This window comes from Microcaecilia unicolor, chromosome 3 (assembly GCF_901765095.1).
Source record: "Microcaecilia unicolor chromosome 3, aMicUni1.1, whole genome shotgun sequence".
In the NCBI taxonomy this organism is placed as follows: Eukaryota; Metazoa; Chordata; class Amphibia; order Gymnophiona; family Siphonopidae; genus Microcaecilia; species Microcaecilia unicolor.
The window spans coordinates 22155799-22180275 of NC_044033.1; the positions used below are offsets into that span (position 1 = coordinate 22155799).

General features: G+C 45.6%; 1 protein-coding gene across 1 annotated transcript in view; it reads left to right on the forward strand.

Moving 5' to 3' along the window:
• The window catches only part of PKDCC (protein kinase domain containing, cytoplasmic), a 126745-nt gene that overhangs the window by 96641 nt on the left and 5627 nt on the right, over positions 1-24477 (forward strand). The window contains exon 6 of the mRNA XM_030194609.1: positions 10032-10205. Coding sequence (XP_030050469.1) covers positions 10032-10205 — 174 coding nt within the window. The remainder of the gene's footprint in view (positions 1-10031; positions 10206-24477) is intronic.

The following is a 24477-nucleotide window of genomic DNA, read 5'->3' on the forward strand; positions in this document are numbered from 1 at the left end:
ATTATTGAAATGACTTGGGGAAAATCCACTGCTTATTTCTGGGATAAGCAGCATAAAATGTATTGAAATTTTGGGGGGGATCTTTCCGGGTATTTGTGACCTGGATTGGCCACTGTTGGAAACAGGATGCTGGGCTTGATGGACCTTTGGTCTGTCCTGGTGTGGCAATACTTATGTACATATGCATCATTAATTTATAGTTAAGCATTTCTTTAGAGGACTGAAGAACAAACTTTAAAGGAAACAGTATTTGGAAAACTAAGACCTTCTTTTACATAGCCACACTAGCAATTACAGTGCAGCAAATGAGTGGAAGCCCATAGGAATTGATTGGGCTTCCTCTCCATTGCCGCACCAGGAATCGGTAGCACAACTTTGTAAAAGAGGCATATAAACAAGGAAAATATATATATTTTTTATCTTCAGTAAACCAACTTCATTTTTATATTTCGACATGGTCAACCATGAAATCCTAGAATACTTCAGAGTTGGAGGTAATGTTCTTAGTTGGTTTAGAGGCTTTCTGACCACGAGATCATATCAAGTGATATCTAACTTGATTATATCAGCCCCATGGATACCTGAATGCGGAGTCCCTCAAGGATCTCCCCTCTCGCCGACCCTCTTTAACACCCTTGGCCAAGTTACTATCCAATCAGAACCTCAATCCATACATGTTCACAGATGACATCACGATCTACATCCCGTTCAAACACGATCTAAAGGAAATCACCAACGACATCAACAAAAGCTTCCAAATCATGCATTCATGGGCGGATGCATTTCAGTTGAAACAATGCAGAAAAAACACAATGTCTCATACTTCCTTCACAACATAATGTAAGTACATTCACCACTATAACCATACCAAACATTTCCCTCCCAGTGTCTGACACCCTGAAAATTCGGAGTTACCATCGATCGAAATCTCTCACTTGAAAATCTACTACTACTTAACATTTCTAGAGTGCTACTAGGTTTACGCAGCGCTGTACAGTTTAACAAAGGACAGTCCCTGCTCAAAGAAACTTACAATCTAAAGGACGAAATGTCAAGTTGGGGTAATCTAGATTTCCTCAATGGAGGTATAATGGTTATGTGCCGAAGGCGACATCAAAGAGGTGGGCTTTGAGTAAGGATTTGAAGATGGGTAGGGAGGGGGCTTGACGTATGGGCTCAGGGAGTTTATTCCAAGCATAGGGTGAGGGGAGGCAGAAAGGGCGGAACCTGGAGTTGGCGGTGGTGGAGAAAGGTACTGAGAGGAGGGATGTGACCTGGGAGCGGAGGTTTCGGGTAGGATCGTAAGGGGAGATGAGGGAAGAGAGGTAATGAGGGGCTGCAGATCGAGTGCATTTGTAGGTAAGTAGGAGAAGCTTGAACTGTATGCGGTACCTGATCGGAAGCCAGTGAAGTGACTTGAGGAGAGGGATGATATGGGCATATCGGTCCTGACGGAAGATAAGACGTGCAGCAGAGTTCTGAACGGACTGAAGGGGGGGATAGATGACTAAGTGGGAGGCCAGTGAGAAGTAGGTTGCAGTAGTCAAGGCGAGAGGTAATGAGAGAGTGAACGAGTGTTCGGGTGGTGTGCTCCGAGAAGAAAGGGTGAATGTAAAGAACACAACTAAGAAGATGTTCCACGCAATGTGGAAACTTAAGAGTAAAACCTTTCTTCCCAAGGGTCATTTTTCGCAACCTGGTACAGTCAATGGTGCTGAGTCACCTTGATTACTGCAATGCACTCTAGGCGGGCTGCAAAGAACAAATCATCAAGAAACTTCAAACAGCCCAGAAAACTGCAGCCAGACTCATATTTAGAAAAACAAAATACGAAAATGCAAAACCACTACGAGAAAAGCTACACTGGCTGCCCCTTAAAGAACGTATCGCGTTCAAGATCTGCACATTAGTTCACAAAATCATTCACTGAGATGCCGCGGCCTACATGTCAGACCTTGTTGACTTGCCACCCAGGAACGCTAAAAGATCAGCACGCACATTCCTTAATCTACACTTCCCCAGCTGTAAAGGACTGAAATACAGACTAACACATGCGTCCAGCTTTTCATACACGGGCACGCAGCTATGGAATGCCTTACCACGTAACCTAAAAACAATTCACGAACTAACTAACTTTCGCAAATTTCTGAAGACATATCTCTTCAATAAGGCATACCACAATGATCAATAATTGTAACTCCCGCACGTCACCACTTTACCTTATATTCTAACTGGTTTCTTTCTATGCCTATCCTATTCTATATGTAATTCCTGTAACCTTTTTTTTCTCTGGAATGGCGAATGCCATAACGGAATGTAAGCCACATTGAGCCTGCAAAAAGTTGGGATACAAATGCACAAAATAAATAAAATAAATATTGGTATGAAATTATTTTTTTCATTAAACACAAAATTACTTTCAATCTTCGATATACAAATAGAATTAAGGTAAGAGCTTTCCAGAAATGTCTTGACACTCTCTAGTTAATACCTTGTTAACCTGTTAAAAGCAGAGTTAAAATCGACATCTGGCCAGTTTCTGTGTGTTTTGTGCTTTGACTTTATGGGTAATAAACTTTACACACCTGTGATTATCAACCAGTGAGATGTACGTGAAAGTGTAAATTTATTGGTGCATTGATGGCATCAGACAAGCGTTTAATGGTTTTAAGCACCATTAGTCTGAAAATTGTAACTTTTTCCATTTTATGATGCTATTTATTGCTTTCGACCTTCGAATTAGAGTGATTTATGTAACTTCCAGCTTTTTACAAGATCAAGGGTGGTATTCCATCTTTATGTCAGGAGAGGGTTTTTTTTTTTTATTATAGTAACGTTATATCAGTTAAAGTGTCTGTAAAATAAAATGTAATGCAAAGGGTGAAAGGGATTCTATACACAAACCCCCAAATTCTAGAAATGGCACTTTACGTTCTACGCAATAATTTGGCCACACGGTGCAATAATTTGGCCACACGGTGAAATTGCACTCATAACTTAACAAGCCAATCAGTGCCGATAATTGATTCCTTGTTAGTGGGTTTTTGGTGACACTAATTGGCTTTAATTAGAATTAACGCGCACAACTTTCTAGGCATATTCTATAACATGGTGCATGTAAGTTCTAATATGTGCAGCCGGAAAGGGGGCGTTGCCATGGGCATGGGACGGGCAGGTTGTGGGCATTTCATAAAACTATGTGCACTGTTATGGAATACACTCAATCTGCGCCTAAGTAAGTCTCGCACATGCTCAGTTTCACTAAAACCGAGCATGCAAGTGACGTGAGAGGAAGCAGGGCAAGCAATGCGCAGAGCACAGTGCCGGAGTAAGGCTTCAGCTGGTGGGGGTGGGGACCCCTGCCAGTCAAACCAGGGGCTCCAGATCCAATTTGGGGGGGGGGGCCGGGACCCCAAGGCCCCCCGTAGCTACACCACTGGATGACACCTAAATCCTTTTGCTGCGCAATGACTCCTAATGTGGAACCTTGCATCATGTGTTGGGTTCCTTTGCATTTGTTCACATTAAATTGCATCTTCTATTTGGATGCCCAGTCTTCCTGCAAAAACTGCTCTGGCTACCAGTACCTTGCAGGGCTAAATTTAAAACTGATTTTTAAGGTCATCGGACAAGAAGGGCCAGAGTACCTAATGAGTGTTAGCCTTCTGCTCTCCTTTGAGGTCTCTGTGGTCCTCTCAAGGAGTATCATTTCTTTTGACAAGGTACAGAGAAGAACACTATATGATACCCACCAGCAAGCTTTCTTAGGACTAGCTCCCACACTGTTAATACATAAGTATTGCCACACTGGGACAGACCAAAGGTCCATCAAGCCCAGCATCCTGTTTCCGACAGTGGCCAATCCAGGTCACAAGTACCTGGCAGAAACCCAAACAATAGCATCATTCCATGTAGAACCCCAAAGAGTACCAAGATTCTAGAATTCTAAAGAATAACAAGATTCCATGCAGAATTTCAAAGTGTATAGCAACATTCCATTTAGAACCCTAAAGAGTAGCAAGATTCCATTCAGAATGCTACGTATTTAAGTGTTGCCACACTGGGACAGACCAAAGGTCCATCAAGCCCAGCATCCTGTTTCCAACAGTGGCCAATCCAGGTCACAAATACCTGGAAAGATCCCGAAAAGTTCAATACATTTTATGCTGCTTATCCCAGGAACTGTCAAAAAATCCTCTGGCACTTCCCTACTCCAAAATGCAAATTCAAAAAACAATCAAGTAGAGGAAAATTACAAGTTCAATTATGTGGTATGGGAGAAGTCTCGTATAATCACCACGGCTAATATCACTTCACCCTCATGGTGAACCTCAATCCGTGAGAATAGTAACATAGTAACATAGTAGATGACGGCAGAAAAAGACCTGCATGGTCCATCCAGTCTGCCCAACAAGATAAATTCATATGTGTATACCTTACCTTGATTTGTACCTGTCTTTTCAGGGCACAGACCGTATAAGTCTATAAGACTATACCCCCAACCATCCAATGCTTGAATGTATATAACTACTTATTCATAGCATAACACCACAATATTAATGGTAAGGCTGTATGTCACTTATCTGGTAGGCACCGGCATGCTCACAAACCCCGACAGGTTGCCTGTTTCGCAATACGTGCTTCATCAAGGGGGAGCCGTACCGTCCAATTCCTACGTGTGATGCCTCTAATCATCCCAGAAACAGCAGTGGATTTTCCCCAAGTCCAATTTAATAATGGTCTATGGATTTTTTTCCTTTAGGAAGCTGCCCAGACCTTTTTTAAACCCCGCTAAGCTAACCACCTTTACCACATTAACTGGTAACGAATTCCAGAGTTTAATTACACGTTGAGTGAAGAAAAATTTTCTCCAATTCGTATTAAATTTACTACTTTGTAGCTTCATCGCATGTCCCCCCCCCCCCCAGTCCTAGTATTTTTGGAAAGAATAATCAAACTATTCACATCTATCCATTCCACTCCACTCATTATTTTATAGATCTCTATCGTATCTCCCCTCAGCCATCTCTTCTCCAAGCTGCAGAGCCCTAGCCGTGCATTTCTAGATATTTTCACATTTGTCATGTGATGGAGTTTGCTTTGGAAAGCATCCTTGCTTTCTGAAAGTTAATGTTGTAACGAAGGCTGACAAGCGCTTGACCTTAGAATTTGCAGCAAAACTTACAACTGGAAGGTAAAACCTTCCCCTAGGAAGGGCCCCCCTTCTTGAGCCTGACTTGCACCAATAGCGTATCGCATTCTTATTCCTTTTGTTGATGATATGAAATTACAGGTCATGGATACGTTTGACGTCACATGTGGGCATAAATCAACCCTCACAAATCCCCTGCAAATCCAGCAAAATACTTTCAATCTATTTATACTGTATGGTTGTAATATTTGAGCTGAAAAAGTCAAGACTGTGACTCAGACATGAGGCAACTCGGCTGAAGGTTCTAATTTGTGTGACAGATTCTACGTTTTTAGTATGAATTTAAAAATATATTTGAGCCATCAACCTCATCGTCGTTATTCAGGCTTTGAACGCAGAGTGAAGTCTCTTTGGAATTAGTAAACAAAATAATGAACTTTAAAAATATACTTCACAGTCGTTCCCAGTACATTTTGTTTGATGTACAATGAATTGGGTGTACTTCTTAAATGTATTAGGGGGGGGGGGGGGGGATTCTATATATGGTGCCTAAAAAATCCACATGGAAAACATTGTCACCTAAGCGTATTCCATAAGCGGCACCTAGATTCAGGCGCGGTATGTAGAACACGCTTAAGTACATAAGTAATGCCATACTGGGAAAAGACCAAGGGTCCATCGAGCCCAGCATCCTGTCCACGACAGCGGCCAATCCAGGCCAAGGGCACCTGGCAAGCTTCCCAAATGTACACACATTCTATACATGTTATTCCTGGAGTAGTGGATTTTTCCCAAGTCCATTTAGTAGCGGTTTATGGACTTGTCCTTTAGGAAACCGTCCAACCCCTTTTTAAACTCTGTTAAGCTAACCGCCGTCACCACTTTCTCCGGCAACGAATTCCAGAGTTTAATTATACGTTGGGTGAAGAAAACTTTTCTCTGATTTGTTTTAAATTTACTACACTGTAGTTTCATCGCATGCCCCCTAGTCCTAGTATTTTTGGAAAGCGTGAACAGACGCTTCACATCCACCTGTTCCACTCCACTCATTATTTATATACCTCTATCATGTCTCCCCTCAGCCATCTCTTCTTCAAGCTGAATAGCCCTAGCCTCCTTAGTCTTTCTTCATAGGGAAGTCGTCCCATCCCCGCTATCATTTTAGTCGCCCTTCGCTGCACCTTTTCCAATTCTACTATATCTTTCTTGAGATGCGGCGACCAGAATTGAACACAATACTCAAGGTGCAGTCGCACCATGGAGCAATGTAACGGCATTATAACATCCTCACACCTGTTTTCCATACCTTTTCTAATAATACCCAACATTCTATTCGCTTTCCTAGTCGCAGCAGCACACTGAGCAGAAGGTTTCAGCGTAATATCGACGACGACACTCAGATCCCTTTCTTGGTCCGTAACTCCTAATGTGGAACCTTGCATGACGTAGCTATAATTCGGGTTCTTTTTTCCCACATGCATCACCTTGCACTTGCTCACATTAAACGTCATATGCCATTTAGCCGCCCAGTCTCCCAGTCTCGTAAGGTCCTCTTGTAATTTTTCACAATCCTGTCGCAATTTAACGACTTTGAATAACTTTGTGTCATCAGCAAATTTAATTACCTCGCTAGTTACTCCCATCTCTAAATCATTTATAAATATATTAAAAAGCAGCGGTCCTAGCACAGACCCCTGAGGAACCCCACTAACTACCCTTCTCCATTGTGAATACTGCCCATTTAATCCCACTCTGTTTCCTATCCTTCAACCAGTTTTTAATCCACAATAGGACATTTCCTCCTATCTCATGACCCTCCAATTTCCTCTGTAGCCTTTCATGAGGTACCTTGTCAAACGCCTTTTGAAAATCCAGATACACAATATCAACCAGTTCCCCTTTGTCCACGTTTGTTTACTCCTTCAAAGAATTGAAGTAAATTGGTCAGGAAAGATTTCCCCACACAAAAGACATGCTGACCTGGTCTCAGTAATCCATGTCCTCGGATGTGTTCTGTAATTTTGTTTTTAATAATAGCCTCTACCATTTTCCCCGGCACTGACGTCAGACTCACCGGTCTATAAATTCCCGGATCTCCCCTGGAGCCTTTTTTAAAAATCGGCGTTACATTGGCCACCCTCCAATCTTCCGGTATCATGCTCGATTTTAAGGATAAGTTGCATATCACTAGCAGTAGCTCCGCAAGCTCATTTTTCAGTTCTATCAGTACTCTAGGATGAATACCATCCGGTCCAGGAAATTTGCTACTCTTCAGTTTGCTGAACTGCCCCATTACGTCCTCCAGGTTTACCGTGAAGTCAGTACGTTTCTCCGATTCATCCGCTTGAAATACCATTTCCGACACCGGTATCCCACCCATATCTTCCTCGGTGAAGACCGAAGCAAAGAATTCATTCAGTCTCTCCGCACATCTTTGTCTTCCTTGATCGCCCCTTTTACCCCTCGGTCATCCAGCGGCCCAACTGATTCTTTTGCCGGCTTCCTGCTTTTAATATACCGAAAAAAAGTTTTACTATGTTTTTTTGCCTCTAATGCTATCTTTTTTTCATACTCCCTCTTGGCCTTCTTTATCTGCGCCTTGCATTTGCTTTGACACTCCTTATGCTGTTTCTTGTTATTTTCAGACGGTTCCTTCTTCCATTTTCTGAAGGCGTTTCTTTTAGCCTTAATAGCTTCCTTCACCTCAGTTTTCAACCAGGCCGGCTGTCTTTTGGACTTCCGTCTTTCTTTTCTAATTCGCGGAATATGTATGGCCTGGGCCTCCAGGATGGTTGATATCCCAGCATCTAAAACTACATGCATCCATTTATACCAACAAAAACATGGCATAAATCCTGGCATGTAGATTTAGTCGCACTAGACCGTATTCTATAACTATTCGTGTAAATTTTGGACCGCCCAAAAAGTACCCATTTCCCCACCCATAGCCACGCCCCTTTGTGGCCTGCACATGTTAGAAGTTAGGCGCCCTGCATTACAGAATATGCTTAGCGAGTTGTTCGCGTAAATTCTAATTATTGCCAAACAGGGGCATAGCCGGACTTCGGCAGGAGGGGGTTCCAGAGCCCGAGGTGAGGGGGCACATTTTAACCCCCCTCCCCTCTGCCATTTTTGACGTCCCTGCCGCCACCATCATCTTTGACCCCCGCCCCCCAGCGCCAACCCTCCCCCGCCGTCGTGTACCTTTGCTGGCGGGGGGGTCCCCAACCCCTGCCAGCTGAAGTCCTCTTCTCCGGCACAGCCGCATTGCTGATCTGCAAGGGCAGGCTTCTGTTTCTGTGAGTCTGATGTCCTGCACGTACTACGTGCAGGACAACTCAACAGAAACAGAACGAAGCCTTGCAGATCAGCCAGCAATGCGGCCAAATCTACGAGAGCCCATGCCCCCGTGACCCCACATAGCTACGCCCCTGTTGCCAAATAGGGCTCATTATTGGTTGCTAAGTGCTGTTACTGACGCTGATTGGCTTGTTAAGCCAATTAAATTACATGCGTCGTTACAGAATACGCTTGGAGTTTGGCACAGATCTCTAGGCGCGCTGCATAGAATCCAGGGGATTATGCTTTTAGTTCCACATTTTAAGTAGATGCCCTGTAGTTAGTTTGTGGACATCTTTAAAAAGCAAAGCATTTAATACGAGCTTGCTTTAGACTGACAATCCTAGACCAAATCTTCAGTCAGAACTGCTAGAAAAACTGTTATTGCTATTTGCTATATCACCATTCTGGCACACAACAGTAATTTCTTTCTTAAGCCACTTAGGCTAGCTGTAGGATTTTCTAACTAGAATATTTGAAAGTGTAATGTTTGATTTGCTTCATTCACGGGGTTGGGATGGGGGAGAAGACGCTCAAGGGCAGTTGAGTAGCTGGTGAACAGAGAACAAGAGAGCGTTCATAAAAAGACAAACGGAACTGAATGGTGGCCAAAGGAGCCGGGTATTCTGCAGGACACGGTGGAGGAGCCGGGCAGGAACTAAAGGCTCATGCTTCATGTACTCCTTTCTGAGAGGGCCATTTAGCAAACTCCCCTTTTGTATTAATGTGAGCAAAGAAGAAAATGTCTGCTTAATTAAAGGGTTGTTTCTCTTTTCAGGCCCTGAAGAGACAATAGTGAAGTAGCAGGCGCTTCTGATTGCAAGGGAGGGGAGGAGAGCACTTCATCAGATGTTGCAAAGGCAGGCAGTTTCCCTGCCCAGGAATAAGGCAGTTCATTTGCACGAGGCATTTTTTTTTCTTATGGAAAAAGCCAGAGTTTCACAAACAATTACCTTAAAAAAATGACAGTTGCAAGAACATTTTGTTAAGGTTAAGCTTGATTCACACAATTTCTTTTTCTCAAAATGATTCTCAAATTGCGAAAGTAAGTTAGACTAGCTGGTGTCGGCTACCACAACAGCTGTTTGAGAGCTCAGACCATCAGTGGCGTTCCTGGCCTGGATGGCACTCGGGGCGGAGCGCCGATGCGCCCCCCCCCCTGGGTGCAGCGCGCCCCTCCCCCCCTGCTAAGTGACACCCCCCTCCGGGTGCACGCCGCTGGGGGGGGGGGGGTGCCGCGGCGCGCGCCTGCTCTGAGTTCGCTAAACTTCGTTGCAGCTCCCTCTGCCCCGGAACAGGAAGTAAACTGTTCCGGGGCAGAGGGAGCTGCAGCGAACGAGCGAGGAAGTTTAGCGAACTCGAAGGAGGCGCGTGCCGCGGCACCCCCCCCCCCCCCCCAGCGGCGTGCACCCGGGGCGGACCGCCCCCCCCCCTTGGTACGCCACTGCAAACCATGCATCCAAGCCAGTGTTTATTAAATGGAAAAATTGTTACTTTAAGTGAAGATTTTACAATTTTACGTTTCTTGTTCTCGTTTTAGAGTACAGAAGAGTACCCGACACGTCTATTGTAGAGGAGAATTACAAATGCTGGCCATCTTATCATCACAAAGGTTGTCTCCTCTCTGTATTTGACCTCAGGGAAGCCATAGAAGTCTGTGAAAGTCACTCCCAGTGCAAGGCTTTCGTCTGGACCAACCAGACAACTTGGACAGGTAAAAAAAACGACGCCTTAGGTCGGAGCTGTAAGCTTGAGTTTCCTTCTCCTTTTACGTCATAAAGCGAAATGCTAGTGATCAGCGTAAATAGTCCGAGAACACGTTCAGAGTCAAATGAGTGTAATTTACGCACTGCAAATGAAACGCCGTGAAAATGATGGGTTTGTTGAGTGAGAATCGTTGAAAAATATTGTAGTCTGCTTTCAGGGCCAAGGATAAAACCACTGGAGTTTCCATAGAATTTAATTTTGTTGAGGGGAGAAAGAAGAAACTGCCTAATGTTAAAATGCTTGTAAATTACTTAACGTTGCAGGAATGAGCTAGCTGTCATCTTTGTCGGTTTGTCTTTAGCCTTTTGTACATCTGAGCATGGGTTGTTGGCAACATTGCGAAAACCAAAAAGGAAGAACAAAACTCCAGGGTACTGAGCAGGAACAGTGGAGGTGGCCAGTAATTGTTTCGGTAATTTGTTATTGGTGGTTACGCAGATTCAGAAGGCGTTTGCCTCTTGATACCGTTAGCCTTGGAAATATCAAATATCTGCAGCATGTCCAGTAATTCTGAATTCACCAGTGTACAACAGTTGTTATATATTACAGTTCTGGAGTGGCCTAGTGGTTAGGGTGGTGGACTTTGGTCCTGAGGAACTGAGTTCGATTCCCACTTCAGGCACAGGCAGCTCCTTGTGACTCTGGGCAAGTCACTTAACCCTCCATTGCCCCATGTAAGCCGCATTGAGCCTGCCATGAGTGGGAAAGCGCAGGGTACAAATGTAACAAAAATAAAATAGATACTATTGGAGATTCTATATGGAATGTTGCTACTATTGGAGATTCTACATGAAATGTTGCTATTCCACTACCAACATCCCATGTAGAACACATAGGTGATCTGCAAGGGCCGACGTCTACATGGAATGTTGCTGGTGGAATAGCAACATTCCATGTAGAATCTCAAATAGTAGCAATAGTGGAGGAGTGGCCTAGTGGTTAGGGTGGTGGACTTTGGTCCTGGGGAACTGAGTTTGATTCCCACTTCAGGCACAGGCAGCTCCTTGTGACTCTGGACAAGTCACTTAACCCTCCATTGCCCCATGGAAGCCGCATTGAGCCTGCCATGAGTGGGAAAACGCGGGGTACAAATGTAACAAAACAAACAAACATATGGCTCCTGATGCAGGCCATACAGCCGAAACACAGCCCAAGTTGAGTCATCTTTGAAGTTAATAAAAGTTGGCTGTATATTATCCATTACTGATCATCTCTATTGTTCCTTTGTTTCTGTTGGAGACTGGGCATCCAATGGCGGATGGCGTTTAATGTTTAGCAAGTGCAAAGTGATGCACGTGGGATAGAGGAACCCAAACTATAGCTACGTAATGCAAGGTTTCACATTAGGAGTCACCAACCAGGAAAGGGATCTAGGTGTTATCATTGATGATACTTTGAAACCCTCTACTCAGTGTGCAGTGGCAGCTAAGAAAGCAAATAGACTGTTAGGTATTATTAGGAAGGAATGGAAAACAAACATGAGGACATTATAATGCCTTTGTATAGCTCCATGGTGCAGCTGTACCTCGAATATTGTGTGCAATTCTGGTCACCGCATCTCAAAAAAGATATGGTGGAATTAGAAAAGGTACAGACAAGGGCGATGAAAATGATATAGGGGATGGAACAACTTCCCTATGAGGAAAGGCTAAAGCAGCTAGGGCTCTTCAGCTTGGAGAAAAGATGGCTGATTGGAGATATGATAAAGGTCTATAAAATAATGAGGAGTAGAATGGGTAGACATGAACCACTTGTTTATTCCTTCCAAAAATACTAGGACTAGGGGGCAAGCAATGAAGCTACAAAGTAGTAAATTTAAAATGAATTGGAGAAAGTATTTCTTCACTCAACGTGTAATTAAACTCTGGAATCCGTTGCCAGAGAATGTAGTAAAAGCAGTTAGTTTAGCAGGGTTTAAAAAAGGTTTGGCTAGTTTCCTAAAATAAAAATCTATTTTCTACTGCATGGCGTTTATCCGCCAGTTCACGTGCCCTGGCCGCTTACCACCTGGATAGCGCATGAGACCTTACCAATAAATCAGTGGGTGGGTGGTAAGGTCGCAGGCCAAAAATGGACGTGCACTGGTTTTAATTTTGCCGCACATCCATTTCAGCCACAAAAAATGGCCTGACTGCTGAATATCTACCTCCAGGTTTGTAGAGATTTAGGAGCAGCTGACCTCATTTTTCCTGGAAGTTGCTTCCAAACTTGTAAAGCAACACATGTAAATGCCTACCTCCCTCTCTCCCTTCCTCTCTCCCTGTCTGCCCTTCAAGTTCCACGGCCCCCTCTCCTTCAAGCTGCAGGGCGCCCCTCCCCCTTCAAGTTGCAGGATGCCCCCCTCCCTCCCTCCCTCCCTCGAAGTGCAAGCAGGACCTGTCCTCCGGCAGCCCCTCGCCTTCCTACGTGCCGGCTGTAATTTAAAAATTGTTACCTCGGGGTCTGGTAACAGCATTGAAGGCGAGCGGCACTACAGATTGCCTTCCCATCTGTCTGAGCTCTGCCTCTGGTCCCGCCCTCATGGGCATCCTGCAACTCAGAAGGGGAGGGCAGGGGGGGGGGGCTGGACTGCTGAACTGGCAGGGGATAGAGATGGTGGTGCGAACTCTTAGCGCCCATGCTTGAGACGTGTTACGGTTTCCCAGGCAACACGGTGACGTCACCGGAAGGCTTCAGACATTACGAACCGGGCTTCAACTTCCTGGCAGTCAGCTTCAGAACGTTGGAGGTGCAAATTATTATAGTAGATTTCAACTCATCTCTCTATATAAAAAGCAACACCAACGTTCTATGAAGCCTCCAGCCGGAAGTGTGAAGGGGGCGAGATATCCGGTTTCCCTATGAGTGTCTGCCCCGCCCTCTCTGTAACACAGTCAGTGAAGGAAAACAGCAGAGCACGAAATCAAATCGCTGGCTCTGTAACAGTAAAGGACTCAAGAGGGGGGAGGGGAGAGAGGCCAGAGGGCAGGGACACACACACTCCCACATGCACACACAGAAGAAAACATTGCTAGCCCCCGTTTCATTTGCATCAGAAACGGGGCTTTTTTACTAGTTATATTAATAAAATCATTGATCCAATACAGTTTAATCTTACAATACTATAATGGCATCCAACGTGATTTAGAACAAGTCGGAGCTATTTGGTAACGAAACCAGCTCCCTTAATTTACCAATTCCCCCCCCCCCCCCCCCCCCCCGTCCATGTGACTTACGGTACCATTAAGCCACACTTTCCTCGTGGTGATACATAAGTATTACCATACTGGGACAGACCGAAGCAAGCCCAGCATCCTGTTTTCAACAGTGGCAATCCAGGTCACAAGTACCTGGCAGAAACCCAAACAATAGTAACATTCCATGTAGAACCCCAAAGATTCCATGCAGAATTTCAAAGTGTATAGCAACATTCCATTTAGAACCCTAAAGAGTAGCAAGATTCCATTCAGAATCCTAAATATACAAGTGTTGCCATACTGGGACAGACCAAAGGTCCATCAAGCCCAGCATCCTGTTTCCAACAGTGGACAATCCAGGTTACAAGTACCTGGCAAGATCCTAAAACAGTACAATGCATTTTATGCTGCTTATCCTAGAAATAAGCAGTGGATTTTTCCCAAGTCCATTTTAATAATGGCTTATGGACTTTTCTTTTAGGAAGCTAACCAAAAAGAAAAGTTCATAAGCCGCCCACAAGTTACCCTTAGCCATCAAATATGACCCTTCATTTGTGGTGGTGCAGCCCATGAGTTACTTTATCCTTCAGACCTCATTCCCACAAAATCTTATATTGCAACTGGTACCTCCTTATCCTCCTATATCGGGCCTACCCCAAAGCTGTGACCAACCCCACCTCCCAGCACCCTGACCCCCCCCCCCCCGCCCCCAACTAGTAGAACAAACGAACTCCTACAACCTCACTCTCTTCATTTCCAACCCTCCCCCACCCCCACCCTATAATTTTACCAAGTAAACCTGACTGCCTCCCTCAGTCAATGTTATTACCTCCCCCCCCCCCTAGTTTAACCTGGGTGGGAGGCTCCTTATTTTAGAAACCTAGCCACAATGTAAATAGAATTGTTTACCTGTTTATATCATACACACATGTAAATACGGATTTCAGAAAGCAGCTTTTACACCTAGAGATCCACATCGTGAAGAGATTTCAAAGGGACATGGCTTGGGTGGACCCAAAAGCTACTCTACATGTTCCCCGTTTTGCAAAGGGGATATAATACATGTGTATGGGGAAGAATTTCCATGTTGAGTTTTACACCAGCTCAAAAGCCTGCGTAGAGTTCTTTTTTTTTTTTTTTTAAAGTGCTCATGTTGGCCGAACTTTCCATGAGGGATTAAGGGAGTCATTTTCCTTAATCCCACGTAGTTTATTTCTTCCAAAATGAAACCAAGTTATAATTGTGGTTTGTAAAATGAGGCAGCTACATATGAAAGTTGAGAAATTGTCACTTCCGTTTTTGTATGCGTGGGCATGGAAGCTGGGTCTGTGCTGCTCGTTTTCTCAATCCCCCAAATTCTATATAAGGCACTTTTTAAGGGCTCCTTATACAAAGTGGAGGTAACCCCAATGTGGGCTTACTGCTCGCTAAAAAGGAAGTTCTGCCAGGCCACTGACCCCTAGCGTGCCGTTGTATCCAGAACTATAAAAATGTATTTAATTTGTAGCACTGGTGTGTTCCCAGTGGTAATCGGGCACGGCTGCGTGCTGCCTGGTTTATCGCGGGAGCCCTTACCACCACCTTAATGGGTGGCAGTAAGGGCTCCCCTCCCACCCCCCCCCCCCAAAAAAATGGCCATGTGGCAAGTTCTTTACTTGCTGCATGGCCATTTCCTCAAAAAAAGACCTACCTTTTATCCGCTGCGGTAAAAGGGGGCCTCGGCGAGTGTCAAAAAGGTGCGCTGATGCCAGCGCAGGTCCCCTTTTGCCCCAGCTTAGTAAAAGGGGCCCAAAGTTGTGTGCATTCATTTGGCTGCACAGCCAAATTGTGCGCAGAACTTAATTGATTAACATGCCAATCAGCGCCGATAATTGGTGCTTAACCAATTAGTGGCACTAATTTGATGTAATTAGAATTTACACACACAACGTTCTAGACCTCTTTGATAATGCAGGGCGTGTAAATTCTAATTCTCACAGTTGACAGGGGGGTGTGGCCGTGGGCGTTTCAAAAAACTATGCGCACTATTTATAGAACACACCCGATCTGCATCTAAACGGTGTCTAGATTTAGGGACGTCGCCACCCACCCGAGATCGCCAGCCGCCCACCCACCCGAGGTCGTTGGGCCCCCCCCTCCTCCCGCTATCGGGTCGGGCCCTCGGAACTAACCTTAAGCCTTCTTTCACTTCGCAGCAAGCAGCAACAGGTCAGGCCACTCCTTCCTTCCATGTCCCGCCCTCGCTTGACGTAAAGTCCGCGAGGGCACGGAAGGAAGGAGGAGAGGTCTGCCCTGCCGCTGCTTGCTGCGAAGTGAAAGGAGGCTTAAGGTTAGTTCCGAGGGCCCGACCCGATAGCGGGTGGAGGGGGGCCCGGCGACCTCGGGTGGGCGGCGGGGGGGGGGGGGGTTGGCGATCTCGGGTAGGCGGCGACCTCGGGTGGGGGTGGGGGTGGGGGGACCGGGGGGCGGCCTTGTCCTGGGCCCGGCTCCGGCTCTCGGCGGCCCTGCTCACTATGTGCTTTTTGTATAAAGGAGACAGAAACAAAAAAAGGCAAAGATCTGCTACAGAAATAGCAAATCAAAAGAAAAAAAAACAGATCAAAAAAGACAAAAAAATAGAACAGGAGTGTAACAGAAGAAGTGGTTTATTACAAGTTACCCGATGTGGCCACTTTTCGCCCTCAGGCTGCGTCAGGGATAAAAAAACTACAAAATAAAAATACATAATGAATAAAACATAAACATCACATTGTATATTTGATAATAAAACATATCTAAACACACTGTCACATCATATAAAATAAAAACAGATTAAATCTAAAAACATAACACAATAAAATATAATATCAAATCAATATTAGTTAAAAACATTCAGGTTAAATATGCATGCAATAAAATAATAATTTTAATACAAGACATGATATCAACACAAAATATAATAATATCAACACTAAATGTATATCAATAGAACTGCATCGGACAGATAGGTGGAGATATACAATACTAAAATAACTGAATGACCGTACATACTAAATATCACCTACCTAGGGGTAAAAAGCAAAGTGAACCCCTAAAAGTAGTCATACAACCACCTAAAAAATACAAAATAAAATAGGTAAAATCGGATAACTTGTAATAAACCACTTCTTCTGTTACCCTCCTGTTCTATTTTTTTGTCTTTTTTGATCTGCTTTTTTTCTTTTGATTTGCTATTCTATAAAGGGTCCTCATTACGGGGTGCCCTTAACAGAATAGTACTGAGTGTCGAATTTTTCCCAGCACACACATTTGGGTGCAGTTTACTGATTCCAACCCTTAAACGCTGTGGTTGCCAAACCTGGTCCTGGAGGCACCCCAGCCAGTCGGGTTTTCAGGATATGCACAATGAACATTCATGAGAGAGATTTCCATGCACTGCCTCTGCTGCATGCAAATCTCTCTCATGAATATTCATTGTGGATATCCTGAAAACCTGACTGGTTGGAGTGCTTCCAGGACCAGGTTTGGCAACCACTGCCTTGATGTATTGGGTTTGCACATGCATTTTTTTGTGTGTTAAATCCTACCACATTTTAGTTTAGTTTTGTTTTTTTTTTGTGAAACAAATTGAAAAAAAAAAATGGAAGGCAAAGCCATCTGAAAACTAACCACAAATGTTTTGCCTAAGCACAGGGCCGCCGAGAGACTGGGCTGGGCCCGGGACAAGGCCATCCCCGGCCCGCCCTCCCCCCTGAGGGGGGCCCAGCACTGCAGTCCCACCCGCCACCGGGCCGGGCCCCTTCCATCCGAACCCCCGCCAACAGAAGTGCTGTCTTCTGACTCCGGCGTCCACGGCCCACACAGACGCACAGAAGCCCTGCAGAGTACAGCGGAGATCAGCTGAGAGGAGCGCGTCTGTGTGGGCCGCGCACGCCGGAGTCAGAACAGAAGACAGCATTTCTGCTGACGGGGGTTCGGGTGGAAGGGGCGCGGTGGCGGGTGGGACTGCGGCCCCGGGAATTTTGCCCCCCCTCTCGGCGGCCCTGCCTAAGCATATACTTTTTATCATATTATTGAGCAGACTAGTCAACGTTCTGTTGGCACAGTCATTAAAATGTTTTCCCTTAGCCTCCCAAATCACGGAAGAAGCTCCCACCTGAAGTTCGGTGACCCGAATAAAGCACGTTTTATGTAGCAGCGGGATTTCAGTGATGAAAAACTTGAATATCCCATAAATGCATTACTGCTTTATTAATTATGCATTATTTATTTAATACATTTATGTCCCACATTTTCCCACTAATTGCAGGCTCAATGTGGCTTACACTAATCTGTAGGCAGGCTACAGTGCATGAAGTACAATTATACAGTTGATAGGAAGATAGTAAATATCATTTAAAACAACAATATGTAAAAGATAAAAAAAGATAATTAATGTCCTCGAACCTTGTTAAGGCTAAAAGTTGAACAGAGTTATGTTGAACCTGGAGGAATAAGCTTTTTTTAAACAGTACGGACTTCAGTCATTTTCAGAATTTTAGGTAAATTATATCTTGTGGTTCGCAACGATTTTGTACAGATGTGGTTCCCAATGATAGCTTTCCACATCTAAGTTATCAATTTAAGTAACAACTTATGATAAATGCTATTATATGTGTTCAGGCTAGGTAGAAGATTTACTTAAATGACATTCAGCTTTAGATAGAAGGTAGGCAGTGGTATAGCAAGGGGGAGCGGGAGGGGCGGTCCGCCCCGGGTGTCAGCTCGAGGGGAGGTGCTCCCTGCCAGCTCCCCCCCCCCGGGTGCAGCACGATGACACCCCCCCCCACCCCCGACCCAGTGCTTACCCTCCTCAGCTCCCTCCAACCAGCTGAGCACGCTATCTTTAAAGAAATTTCGGAAGCCGTGGAGAGGCGAGGTGCAGCGCCTCGCGCCTGCAAGTAAAAGAAGCGAGGATCGTCATCGGGCCTTCCCTCATGCTGTTTGTCCCGCCCTCTGCTGACGCAACTTCCTATTTCTGCAAGGGCGGGACAGACAGCGTGAGGGAAGGCCCGATGACGATCCTCGCTTCTTTACTTGCAGGCGCGAAGCGCTGCGCCTCACCTCTCCACGGCTTCCGAAATTTATTTAAAGGTAGGGTGCTCAGCTGGTTGGAGGGAGCTGAGGAGGGTAGGCACTGGGTCGGGGGGGTGTTGATGCGCTGAGGAGGGGTGTCATCGTGCTGCACCCGGGGGAGGGGGGGGGTGCAACGGCGAACCGCCCCGGGTGGCAGCCCTCCTTGCTACGCCACTGAAGGTAGGCTAAGGTTAAACATCAGGCGATACTGAACACATTCCATTATTCCCCAACTAACATTCGGTGTGTGCTTTAGTGATTATACTGGAATACCTTCCAGCTCAACAACTGTGAGAGGCGTCTAGGCAGTCATATATTAACTCTGGAATGCGTGGAAAGATTGATTGCGTGAGTGAAACCTTGCAAGCTAGTTATGCATTGTTTTATTTACTAGGATTTAACACCTTTTCCAAGAAATTCGTTCAAGGCGGTGTACAACAAGATTAAGCCAAATATAGCAATCAACAGTTACAGCAGTAAACATAATTTAAATAACAATCCACATTATGGAGGGGCATTTTCAATATGACATCTAAGTCTGAATTTTTTTTTTTTTTAATCAGTTTTTAACATTTACATTCATGTCAAATAACACAAATTTAGAATTTAAGAAATCTAATATAGTAAATAAATCTAGCAGGTACAATAAAGATTTTTGTTAGTCCACATTAAACGATCCAAGTTAGGAACTCAAATTAACCATACAAAAAGGAAATTAATCAAAACAAAGGAGGGACAAGAATTCAGGTCGGCGTAGCCGATTTAGCGTTATTGATCAAGGTTTACATCACGTTACTCTTTACTAGTAATAAATTCTGTAAGCTTCACTGGGTCAAAAAAGATATAATTTGTGGATTCTAAAGAAATACTACATTTACAGGGGAACTTAAGTTAAAGGTCCCTCCCAATTGTAGGACCCTTGTTTTCATTAATAAAAAAATCCTTTCTTCTTTTTTGTGTCTCTCGAGAGAGATCAGGAAAAAGTTGAATTTTTGATCCCAGGAAAGGCGTGGAAATGTGACGGAAAAAAAATGTAAACACATTATTACGGTCCAGTTCTAGAGCAAACGATACCAGTAAAGTAGTCCTTTCTGTGATAACTTCCATTGAGCTTTCCAGAAACTGTGTCAAATTTAAGTCAGTCTGAGGAGGTTGCAAATTCCCAATACCAGCCCCAGATATGTATTGCACTCTAGTCAATGGAGGAAATGCTTCTGGGGGGATGCCCAAAATTTCATTAAAGTATTTTTTTCAACATTTCTTTGGCTGGAATAAGCGGGGACTTAGGAAAATTCAAAAGACGAAGGTTATACCTCCTCAGCTGATTCTCCAGATACTCAATTTTTTTCCCTTTGAAAGTTATCTTTTATAACTGCTAAAAATAGAAGACTTTGTGGAGTTTACCTCTGTTTCTAGGAATTCCATCCTGGTTGTTGGCTCAGTCACTTTACCTGATAAATCAATTTGAGCCTGAGACAATTTCCCCCACATCTCCTCGCAGGGATCCTGCAACTTGTAGTAACGTGTTGTTTAAGCCTTGTATCGCCTCCCAAATGGAGTCCATTGTTACAACTGAAGGTCTCACTATCTCCCCGATACTCACGGAGGGTTTGCCCCGAATCCGCTCAGGCAAAGAAGCTTGCGGTGTCTCGCCTATCTGCGAAGCTGTTCCAAAAGGGGACAAAGTAGCCATGGGGTCTCCACTACTAACTGCAGGGACTCCACTTCCAGGAGTACTCGTCAGTTGTCCCACCATAGCCAGCAATTCTCCTCCGGGTCGCGGGGGTGTTGCCATCGGAGGGGGACTAAGAGTCACACCCTCCACGCTAGGATCCGAAGTCTCCATCGGACCCTTCGAAACGCCAGCCTGGATCCTCCGTGTCAGCAAGCCCGACTCCTCCAGTGTCGTCTGTCGAGCACCAGAGGGGTTCACCCGGACTGTGGAGGAAGGTACACTGGGTTTGCCTTTTCTCTTCCCCATAATACAATAGGGAAGGCTCTCACTCGAGGTTTTCTGCTGGCGAATCTAAAGCTGCCTCTCGCACATCCCTCCCAGACGCCATCTTGGATCATCACATCTAAGTCTGAATTGAGAGGTTTTTTGCCAAAAATGTCTCAAACAGAATGTGTAGCTCATAGCCCTAAGCGAACCAGAAAACGTGGTTCGATTAATGTTTTGAGCTAGATATTTTCATGCTCAACACATTCCTCAGGCGTAGGAAGGGCGGGGCGGTCCGCCCTGGGTGCACACTGCTGGAGGGTGCAGAGAGCAGCCACATGCCTGTTGGCTCCGTTGGTTCCCTGCTCCCTCTGCTCCGGAACAGGTTACTTCCTGTTCCGGGGCAGAGGGAACCAGTGGAGTCAACAGGCGTGTGGCTGCTCTCTGCACCCTCCAGCAGCCAAGAATGCACCCAGGTGAGGGTGCTTGATGCGTCGGGGAGGGGGGTGTCATTGTGCCGGGGGGGGGGGGTGTCTGCTGCACCCTAGGGGGACGGACGCCGCTGCACCTGGGGGGGGGGGGTGCGCAGCAGCGATCCACCCTGGGTGACAGCCGACCTAGGATCGCCACTGTCTGTAAGTATCATTTTTGGGAAAAAAAAGTCCCAGAGAAGAAAATAGAAAAATAAACCGTAGGGACGTCTGTCTGGCAGCATTCCTCTACATTGGCCACACAGACATCCCAGCAATTCAGAGGGGCAGCCTAGTAGTCAGTGTAGTGGACGTCACATAAAGGGACCCAGGTACAAATCCCACCTAAACCCCTTCATATTGTATTGTGAGACCTCCAGGAACTACAATAACCTTCTGGCTTGCAAGTCACTTATATATTTAGGTACAGGAGGTATTTCTATGTTCCAGGAGGCTCACATATCTGTACTGAAATAAGACTTAAAGTGGGAATTGAACTTGGGTCGTGTTGTTCATTGTCCACTGCACTGACCTCTAGGCTACTCCATCAACTTTCTTAGGAATGGCCATAACATCTGAAGCAATCATAGAGCCTGGTATCTACTGTCACATCTTTGGGGGGTGGAAGGGGACCAGTGGCCACTGGGGGATTAATGGAGGTCACGTCTTAATCTCTTCAGTGGTCAGCTGGTCAGTTAGGGCACCTTTTCCTGACGTAATCAGCACTGCACTGACCTCTAGGCTACTCCATCAACTTTCTTAGCTTCAGATGTTATGGCCATTCCTATCATAGAGCCTGGTATCTACTGTCACACCTTTGGAGGGTAGGAGGGGGTCAGTGGCCATGGGGGATTAATGGGGGTCACACCTTAATCTCTCCAGTGGTCAGCTGGTCAGGGCACCTTTTCCTGACGTAATCAGGACTGCATTGACCTCTAGGTTACTCCATTAACTTGCTGCTTTTTTAGGAATGGCTATAATATCGAGCTGCTATCTATTGTCACCGTCTCATGTTTTTCTGCATTAAGGGGGGGGGGGGTCTTTTACTAAGGTGCCCTAGTGTTTTTAGCTAGTGCTAAATGCTGAGATGCCAATAGGAATATATTTATTTATTACATTTGTACCCCGCGCTTTCCCACTCAAAGCAGGTTCAATGCGGCTTACATGGTAAAAGGGGTTACATACCTGCTTATAATCGAAAGAGAAAAACGTCTATATTGTGATCCAAATCGGGAGATAGACGTTTATCTCCCAAAAATAAATAAAGCGGTATAATCAAAAGCCGAATTTGGACGTTTTCAACTGCACTCCGTCGCGGATGCGGACAACGTTGATGGGGGCGTGTCGAAGGCGTGGTGAAGGCGGAATTGGGGCGTGGTTATCTGCCGATCAGAGATGGGCGCCTTCGCCGATAATGGAAAAAAAATATGCGTTTTTAGCGAGAATTTAGGGCACTTTTCCACGAATAAGGCCCCAAAAAGTGCCCTAAATGACCAGATGACCACTGGAGGGAATCGGGGATGACCTCCCCTGACTCCCCCAGTGGTCACGAACCCCCTCCCACCACAAAATATGCCGTTTCACAACTTTTTATTTTCACCCTCAAATGTCATACCCACCTCCCTGGCAGCAGTATGCAGGGCACTGGAGCAGTGGACTTCAGGCAGGTGGACCCAGGCTCATCCCCCCCCCACCTGTTACACTTGTGCTGGTAAATGGGAGCCCTCCAAACTGCCCCCCAAACCCACTGTACCCACGTGTAGGTGCCCCCCTTCACCCCTTAGGGCTATAGTAATGGTGTAGACTTGTGGGCAGTGGGTTTTGAGGGGGATTTGTTACCTTTTTTTTTTTTTTTTTTTTTGTAAAAGTGCCCCCTAGGGTGCCCGGTTGGTGTCCTGGCATGTGAGGTGGACCGGTGCAGTACGAATCCTGGTCCCTCCCACGAATAAATGTCTTGGAGTTATTCGTTTTTGAGCTGGGCGTTTTCGGTTTCCATGATCGCTGAAAAACAAAAACGCCCAGCTCAAAAAAAGATAAACGTCCATGTTTTTTCGAAAATACCATTCGGTCCGCCCCTTCACGGACCCGTTCTCGGAGATAAACGCCCATGGAGATAGGCGTTTCTGTTCGATTATGCCCCTCATAGTGTTGCTAGAGAGAGTATAAGTTAAGTATAGTAGAATGCTAAAAGAGAAGGGAGATGGGGTACGGGATAGGGAATTTGATGGTCATTGTCGTCGTTCCTTGGATATGTGTTGGTAGATGGGTTCATAGGGTTAGTTTGGGTCATTTGGGTAGGCTTGCTTGAACAGATGGGTTTTTAGCGATTTCCGGAAGGGAAGATATTCACTGATTGAACGGATGGGGCTGGGGAGGGCATTCCAGAGTTGGCTGCCTAAGAAGGAGAAGTTGGCTCCATAATATGTTTTATACTTGATTCCTTTGCAATTGGGGTAATGTAGGTTGAGGTAAGTTCGCAAAGTTTCAGACATGTTTGTGGTGGGAAGGTCAATCAGATTGAGCATATAGCCCGGCGTTTCAGCACTTAGCGCCAGCTGACTTTTAGTACGAGCTAGAAATGCTAGTGCACTTTAATAAACGATCCCCTTAGTCATGACTGAAAGAGGTCTAGACAAAAATGTACATCCTTTTTGCCCTGGATCATTTTATTCCGTTCCAAGTCCCGCCCAAAGCATACCTCCAACATGCCTCCCCCGTGCGATTTAGACAAACTATGAAGTAAAATGTCCCAATTGTGAGTTTCGAAAATTACAATTTAGACATTTTTGCAAGAAAAAGTCCATCTGCCGCTTTTGAGACATTTGTCTCTTGTGAAAATGAGAACCATATATGCTACTTAATAGACAGCATAGAATACAGTTAGAGGAGGGTCATATACAGATAAGATAAGAGTAGGCGTGGATAAACAAGTCCTGCTACAATATGTGTGACTAGCTAGTTGCTTTTCAATTAACAACTTGGGAGAAGAGTCAAGCTTTTGCCTCAGTGGCGTACCCACAGGTGGGCATGGGTGGGCTTGGACCATTACCATATTTTGTCCTCTCAAAATGAGGACACATGTCCCGCCCATGCCACGCCCCGTTCGCATTCTCGCCCTGCCCCCTGTCACATATTCCCCTCCCCTGCCCCCCCGTCACCTCCCCTCCCCTTAGTAAGTAAGTAAGTAGTAAGTATCTACCGCCCTGGTGGTCTAGTGACCTCTTCGGGGCAGGAAAGAGCCCCTTCTTTCCTGCCCGGAGCGCTGCCCTTGCCCTGCATCCTGTTGCTGTGATGGTCTCTGGATTCAAAATGGCCGCCGAGAGTTGAAGTCTCGCGAGGCCGCTTCAATTCTCGGCGACCATTTTGAATCCCGAGACCGTCACAGCAACAGGATGCAGGGCAAGGGCAGCGCTCCGGGCAGGAAAGAGGGGGGCTCTCTCCTGCCCCAAAGAGGTCACTAGACCACCAGGGCAGTAGATAGTAAGTAATGGGAGGCTAGGATAGGCCCGCCGCCCGCCCGTTTAGAAATCCAGACAAACG